Consider the following 8,540-nt stretch of genomic DNA (forward strand, 5'->3'; position numbering starts at 1 on the left):
CATAACGGCGCTTTCACCACTATTCAAAAACCCCGCCCATGACTACGCACTTACCTGCTCTGTGCAAACAGCACTCCCCGAGGCCACGCCCCTCATAAGAGACGCGTCCAGCCGAGGGGGGCGGGTCTACGACTGACTGGAGACAGGAGCGTCGCCAATCAGGGACTGTTCTTCCAGTCACATGACCGCCCTGTCGATCGTCTTACCAGTAGGGGAGAGCGTGACGTCACATCAGTCCATCTCTCCGCGCCCCCTCAGCGCTGTCACTACAGAAAGCGGCCCCGCCCCCTTTTTACTGACACCTGCGATAGCGCCGCGACTGTGCGACACCTGAGGGGAACGGGAACAGGTAATGGGCGACTGTGTATAGCAGCGGTCTTCAATCTGTGGCCCTCCAGATGTTGCAAAACTACAACTCCCAGCATGCCCGGACAGCCAACGGCTGTCCGGGCATGCTGGGAGTTGTAGTTTTGCAACATTTGGAGGGCCACAGTTTGAAGACCACTGGTGTATAGCCAGGATATATGTATGACAGATATGCTTAACATATCGTGACATATACGTGACAACTGCTCCTGTGAAAAGTCCCGTGACATTTCCTTAGTTTTTCCAGCTATAGGTGAAGTTGTCCTTTAAGTCTTAAAGGGGCCGCGACGTTGTACACGGGCGATTAACGTGTTGGTGTTATTTTCGCTTTCAGGTGGCGCCATGGATCTCGTCCTCAATGTAGCGGATGATTATGTCTTCTCCCCGTACGTGTACCCGGCGGCCTGGAGCGAGGACGACCCCCTGCGCCAATTCCTCAGCCTCCTGGTGGTCACCAATCTGGGGGCGGTGGTCATATACCTGCTCTTTGGGGCGCTCAGCTACTACTTCATATTCGACCACAACCTGATGAAACATCCGCAGTTCCTGGAGGTGAGAAATCAGGATTTACACTATGATTCATGGACTGGAGATGTGTTTCCCAACCAGGGGGCCTCCAGCTGTTGCGAAACTACAACGCCCAGCATGGCCGGACAGCAAACACTGCAACAGCTGGAGGCACCCTAGTTGGGAAACACTGTACTGGAGGATGATATATATATATATATATATATATATATATATATATATATATATGTGTGTGTGTGTATAGTGTATATGAGTTGTTTTATACATTGTGTATGAAAAGTGTTGTATGCATTGTATATATGAATATATATATATATATATATATATATATATTAAATTTGAGTAGCCCAAAGTATTACAAGTTACTAAGATACTGCAACATTTTTTTATTTGAATATATATATATATATATATATATATATATATTATTGTGAGTACGAGGTGTTATATATATATATATATATATATATTGGGTATATGAGATGTTATATACTCTTCAGTCCATCCAGAGCTGTATTTATAATTCTGCTGTCTTCTGCTCCAGTTATACCCAGAGCTATATTCATATTTTTCCTCCAGTCAAACCTTAAAACTGCTGTCATAATTCTGCTGTACTCAGGGCCGGATCATCATTGGCGCTCATGGAGTGCCTGCTCCAAGCCCCGTGCCCGCAGGAGGCCCCTGTCACATTAGGGACATCCCTGTGTCCCGGAAAATCTTTTTGGGACACAAGGATGCCCTGGTTACCTTTCTGCAGCCCCGCGTTAACTTTAAAAACGCAGGGACCGCCGGGAGGTAGCGCACGCATGGTAAGTGACCAGCGGCACGTCATCTTCAGTGTTCCGACCACCCCACCTCCAGTCCCAGGACCTACTGCTATGGCCCATAGGCCATAGCAGTAGATCGTGACCCCGGAGCGGTGGTTGGAACACTGAAGTGGGGCAGTAAACAGGCAAACAGCCTCCACCCATACACTGTATATGGCTGAAGGCTGTGTGTCTGTGGGGGAACTGTACTGCACCTAATGTGGGGGAACTGTACTGCACCTAATGTGGGGGAACTGTACTGCACCTAATGTGGGGGAACTGTACTGCACCTAATGTGGGGGAACTGTACTGCACCTAATGTGGGGGAACTGTACTGCACCTAATGTGGGGGAACTGTACTGCACCTAATGTGGGGGAACTAATACTTCACCTAATGTGGGGGAACTAATACTTCACCTAATGTGGGGGGAAACTATACTGCACCTGATGTGGGGGGAAACTATACTGCACCTAATGTGGGGGGAAACTATACTGCACCTAATGTGGGGGGAAACTATACTGCACCTAATGTGGGGGGAAACTATATTGCACCTAATGTGGGGGGAAACTATACTGCACCTAATGTGGGGGGAAACTATACTGCACCTAATGTGGGGGGAAACTATACTGCACCTAATGTGGGGGGAAACTATACTGCACCTGATGTGGGGAGAAACTATACTGCACCTGATGTGGGGAGAAACTATACTGCACCTAATGTGGGGGAACTATACTGCACCTAATGTGGGGGACTACACTGTACCTAATGTGGGGGAACTGTCGGGGGGGGGGTCATCATAATGAAGTGCCCCGTCTTCCAGGCAGCCTTAATCTGGCTCTGGCTGTACTTCATGTATTCCCATCCATTCACATCCAAAGCTGCATTCATAATTCTGCTGGACAGATTGCCCTCTCCAGTCACATCCAAAGCAGCATTCATATTTCTTCTGTACTTCATCTTCTACTTTAGTCACATCTAGAGCTGTATTCATATTTGTGCTGTGCCTCTAATCTTCTTTTATAATTTATTATTCTGCTGTACTTCATGTCTTGTACTTCAGTCACATTCAGAGCTGTATTCATAATTCTGCTCCAGTCTCCACTGCATGTCTTCTTCCCCAGTCATGTCCAGAGCTGCGTTCATAATTCTGCTCTACTTAAAGGAGATATCCAGCGATCTGGGCCCCTCCCCCCCCCCCCCCCCCCCGCGATCTCCTGTACGGGGCACCGGCAGCCCGCGGGAAGGGGGCGTGTTGACCACCGCACGAAGCAGCGTCTGACACGCCCCCTCAATACAACTCTATGGCAAAGCCGGTGCGCTGCCTTCGGCAATCTCCAGCTCTGCCATAGGGCTGTATTGAGGGGGCACTGCCGCTACTTCGTGCAGTGTGGCCGACACCCGCTATCTTTAGGATCCTTAGGATAGGGGATACGTTTTTCAGCACTGGACTACCCCTTTAATGTTCTAGTTAATGCTCTAATTATACCCAGAGCTGTGTTCATAATTCTGCTCTCCTCCATGACGTTCCTGGGCAGCCTATTCTGCAGACATCACGTCCTTTCTGCATTGTGAGGGATGCGGTGACCTCTGCATCTTTTACATGATTTTTGCAGACACTGAACAAGCAGGTTAGAAGTACAGTGACCATGACCCCCCCCCCCCCCGACCTACGATGGCCCCGACATAATATCATTTCAGCATACGATCACTCTCAGAGGCCATCGCATGTTGAAGGCAGCATCAACATACAATGCTTTTGTATGTCGGGGCCATCGCATAAACGGCTATCCGGCAGCGCAGACTGCTTCAGCTACCACTGGATAGCCGTTTAAGGTGCCCGTGTGGTCCGCTGACGATCACTTACCTGTCCTCGGGGCTCCGGCGCTTCCTCTTCTGGATCCCCTGTATTGTCGGCGCTCTCCATCGACGCCGTCCTGTCATCCAATAGGAGCGGTGTGCGTAGCGACGTGATGGCGGCGACGGAGAGCGCGGTTGCCGGGGAAGCAGAGGCCATGCCGGAGCGTCGGGGACACCCTGGGGACGCGGTGACAGCGATGGACGGCGACATCCCGGGCAGCGGTGACGAGCGGTGATGGTCCGGAGCGGCGGGGACAGGTGAGTACAACTTTCTCTAACAGTGGTCTACAACCTGCGGACCTCCAGATGTTGCAAAACTACAACACCCAGCATGCCCGGACAGCCGTTGGCTGTCCGGGCATGCTGGGTGTTGTAGTTTTGCAACATCTGGAGGTCCGCAGGTTGTAGACCACTGTCCTATACTTTACATTGCACGGATCCCTCAACATGCGATGGTTTCAACAAACGATGGTCCATTTGGAACGGATTACCATCGTGTGTTGAGGGACCACTGTAATTGAAGATGACAGGAAGAATCGGGGAGCTGTGACCGAGTGCACCTAGATGTGACCCTGATATACTTGGTGCTGTACTCACTTGTTTTCTCTTTTCTTTATACAGAACCAAGTGCGGAGAGAGATCATCTTCTCCCTGAAGTCCATGCCCTGGATGAGCGTCCCCACTGTCGGCCTGTTCTTGGCTGAAGTCCGAGGATATAGTCGGCTTTATGACAACATTGACAGCTCCCCCTATGGTAAGAGAATGTTCACGTGACGCCATTACCAGACTGCTGAGGGGTCATTTTGGATATCATCAGTTCAGATTACATAATGTTACTGAGGTGGTCACATGACTGGTTTATAAAGTGTTTGTTTCCTCCAGGCTGGTTTGGCGTCATCCTCAGTATGATCTCGTTCCTCTTCTTCACGGATATGGCAATATACTGGATCCATCGTTTCCTGCACCACAAGCTGATGTACAAGGTACGGCCCAAATGAGGGCTCCTAGGAAAGCAGGTCCCTGGTAACCGGGCCAACGATCAGCTGGAACATCAACCGATTGGACCCTTTGTGTGGCCAATAAATTATTAACGCTATTGTACTCCAGGATAGAAAAATGTATCCCCCTATCCTAAGGATCAAGGGGGGGGGGGGGGGGGCTGACTGCAAGGAGCCCTTACGATTAGGGATCGACGGATATCGTTTTTTTAGGGCCGATACCGATAATCGGTGGAGGTTAGGGCCGATAGCCGATAACTTACACCGATATTCCGGTATAAGTTATCGGCTATTTATCCCCCCGCGACACCGCTGCAGATCATTGATTTAAAGCGGGCGCTTTAAATCAATGCACTGCAGTGGCTTTTGTGGTGCCATAGGCCGCCGCCACCACCACCCACTTCTCTCCCCCTACCTGTCAGGGTGGTCCGGGCCATCCATCCTTCCTGTAGTGTCCGGGGGCATTCCGGGTGGAGGGTGAACCGGTCCGGGCTGTCCTTCTTCTCCGGCGGTCATCTTCTCCACTCCGGGCAGGCTCCGGCCTAGTACGCTGCATAGACGCCGCTGCGCAGTGACGCCCGTGCGTAGCGATGCACCTGATATCACGGCGTAGCGGCGTCTATGCAGCTACTAGGCCGGAGCCTGCCCAGAGTGGAGAAGAGGACCCCCGGAGAAGAAGGACAGCCCGGACCGGTTCACCCGGAACACCCCCGGACACTACAGGAACGATGGATGGCCCGGACCACCCCCATTACGGGTAAGTTTAATTTTTTTTATTGACTCGGAGGGTGGGGGAGGGGCCCGACCAGTATAGCGGTATGGGCAAAAATCCATACCGGTATACCACCCAGCACTACGGTCGGGGGGGCCGTCGCAGTGCGGCAGGTCGGGGGGGGGGGCGGTCGCGGTGCAATGGGGGCGGGGCATTATCTGCTTATCAGCAAGGTAATTGCCGATACCGATAATGCCCAAAATCGTGATTATCGGCTGATAATATCGGCCATACTGATAATCGGTCGATCCCTACTTACGATGTCCCGCACAGCGCCCCGGCTCTCCTCCTGAAGCTCTATGGGAGAGCTGGAGACTGCTGAGTGCAGCGCTCTGGATCTACCATAGATATGCATGGAGGGGCAGTGTCAGCCGCAGCTTTGTGCAGTGGTCAATGGGGGATTCAGGAGGAGAGCCGGGGTCCCAGCAATCAGCTGCCCCTCGATCTGACACTTATCCTTTATCCTTAGCATAGGGGATATATTTTTCTATCCTGGAGTACCCCTTAAATAGGCCGCATGAATGATCCAGCAATCATTTTGCAGACCGGCCACTCCGCGATTGATCGAGCCTTGTAAAGGCTTTGTAGACGATCACAGATCATAGAGATCCTCTCGTGTTATCCTGTGCTCCTTGGCCTGTATAAAAGTGCTTAAAGGGATACTCCGCTGCTCAGCGTTTGGAACAAACTGTTCCGAACGCTGGAGCCGGCAGCTTGTGACGTTATAGCCCCCTCATGAAGTCACGCCCCCTCAATGCAAGTCTATGGGAGGGGGCGTGACAGCGTCACGCCCCCACCCATAGACTTGCATTGAGGGGGCGGGGAGTGACGTCATGAGAGGACTATGACATCACGAGCTCCCTGCGCCGGCTCCAGCGTTCGGAACCGTTTGTGGAGTACTACAGCGGAGTACCTCTTTAACTCCCTTTTCCATCTTGCTTCAGCCCTTCCCTATATATATATATATATATATATATATAATATATTAGGGATCGACCGATTATCGGTTTGGCCGATATTCACAATTTTGGACGTTATCAGTATCGGCAATTACCTTGCCGATAATCCGAAAATGCCACGCCCCCCCACACCGCTCCCTCCCCCCACCGCACCGAGAAATAGCCAATAACTTATATCGGAATATTCATATTCATATGTTATGTATTAAAGGAATATGGTCATCCTGTTCACCCTCACTAAACCCAATACACTGAATTATAGGGTGTACAGGAGTCTGATGGGGGTCACTGACTAAAATACGTTCCTTAGGTCTGGAGATATGTCTCACCGAAGATCTGCTGCTCTATTCTCTGAATTGCGCACTGGAGATGGGCCCCGCTGACTCAATTTGAATATTTGTTGTCTGTGATCTCCAGTGGGACATATCTCCGGACCTAAGGAACGTATTTTAGTCAGTGACATGTCAGGTTCCTAAATACTGTGGGGGAGGGGCTTTTTGAGGACGGCGCTGTCAATCAGCTTCTCCCAGCCTATCAGCAAGACTAGGAACACTGCCGCTGATCATGATTGGCTAAGAGCACCTTACTGACAGGTGTCCTCACCAGGCCCCTCCCTTATGTCCTGTTCAGTCAAATGCTGCACAATTTACAGCTCACCTTTGGCTGTCTGGACATGCTGGGAGTTGTAGTTTTGCAACAGCTGGAGGCACTCTGATTGGGAAACACCGAACTAAAGTCATTGAATGTTCTCTGTCTTCCAGAACGTGCACAAGCCTCATCACTTGTGGAAGGTGACCACCCCCTTCGCCAGCCATGCCTTCCACCCACTGGACGGCTTCCTGCAGAGCCTCCCGTACCACATCTACCCCTTCATCTTCCCCTTACACAAGGTCACCTACCTGGGCCTCTACATATTTGTCAACATCTGGACCGTGTCCATCCATGACGGGGATTATCGGGTCCCCAAGGTCTTCGAGAGCATCATCAATGGCGCCGCTCACCATACCGACCATCACCTCTACTTCGACTATAACTTCGGACAGTATTTCACACTCTGGGATAAAATCGGCGGATCCTACAAGAACCCGTCAGCCCTGGAAGGGAACGGCCCACATGACCTGTGCAGGAAACTGGGAAAAGTGAATAACAGCGAATCTAAGAAGAGCAACTAAAGTCCTGGTGCGGTAAAGATGGCTTCCGGCATTCTGTGCACCTTATCTACTTATTAACCTCTTCCTGCACCAAGTCCACTCTGCTGCATGAGGGGGGGGGGGGAAGCAAAATGCCACAGATGGGATCCATGTAATTGCAGCATAAGGGTTAATGAATGACAACTAAATCAGGGGCCCAGAATAATCCAGGAATCTGGGGACACAATATTCATGGATACAGACTGAACCGATCAGATATCAATCTGGATTACTGACCTTGACCGATACCTTATCACCCAGACTGTGACTCTGTAACTGGGGGGCAAAGTCCGAGGTCAGCTGCTGATGTCAATTCTCCGAATCCACTGCAGGGCCGGGCCTGACCATGAGGAGTCAAACTCATAGGGCCTGTCCAGTCTACTGTACATAAAATCTAGTATTTGTATAAGGGTATGGTCACTCTGGACGCATCCGCTTCGTATTTCTTGCTGTGGATGCGCTGACGGCAGCCACAAGAGGGACTACAGAGCGAGCTCCCAGCTGTGGCCTTGTGTGTCCGCTTGTAGTGGCGGATTTCCCGATGTAAAAATCCGCACACTGCGAGCAAACACACAGAGGGACATTTATCAATGTTGGCTGTAGTATGCCGTTTTTCCTGACAGAATTTTATTTATTTTTTTGGCTAATTTGCGCCAAATTTACTATGAAGGTGCACAGCCTTAATAAATATGTCCTCTTTTGAATTTTACCTCAGCCACGCTGAAAAGGCCGCCTCGACATGAATTGAATCTGCGGCTTGTTTAAAGGGGTAGTCCAGTGCTGAAAGGGGATAAGTTTCAGATCGCGGGGGGTCCGACCGCTGGGGCCCCCTGCGATATCCTGTACGGGGCCCCGCCGGCTCGCTGGCCAGATAGCGGGTGTCTACCTCCGCACGAAGCGGCGGCTGACACGCCTCCTCAATACATCGCTATGGCAGAGCCGGAGATTGCCGAAGGCAGCACTCTGGCTCTGCCATAGCGATATATTGAGGGGGCGTGTCAGACGCCGCTTTATATGATGGTCAACACGCCCCCTTCCCATGGGCTGCCGGGGCCCCGTACAG

General features: G+C 51.2%; 1 protein-coding gene across 2 annotated transcripts; it reads left to right on the forward strand.

Annotated features, from left to right (window-relative positions):
* The first annotated feature begins 219 nt into the window (after positions 1-219).
* SC5D (sterol-C5-desaturase) lies at positions 220-8,308 on the forward strand. Of its 2 annotated transcripts, none has more exons than XM_056544069.1 (5): positions 220-349; positions 701-918; positions 4,180-4,312; positions 4,441-4,541; positions 7,049-8,307. In XM_056544069.1, exons 2-5 carry the CDS (start codon positions 709-711, stop codon positions 7,457-7,459), a joined length of 855 nt encoding a protein of 284 aa, XP_056400044.1. In that variant the 5' UTR covers positions 220-349; positions 701-708; the 3' UTR covers positions 7,460-8,307. The 2 variants fall into 2 exon arrangements, with proteins under 2 accessions (XP_056400044.1, XP_056400045.1); XM_056544070.1 differs by lacking the exon at positions 220-349 and adding an exon at positions 504-619 and having other exon boundaries at positions 7,049-8,308.
* The last annotated feature ends 232 nt before the right edge of the window (positions 8,309-8,540 follow it).

Source organism: Hyla sarda, chromosome 10 (assembly GCF_029499605.1).
Source record: "Hyla sarda isolate aHylSar1 chromosome 10, aHylSar1.hap1, whole genome shotgun sequence".
Classification (NCBI taxonomy): Eukaryota; Metazoa; Chordata; class Amphibia; order Anura; family Hylidae; genus Hyla; species Hyla sarda.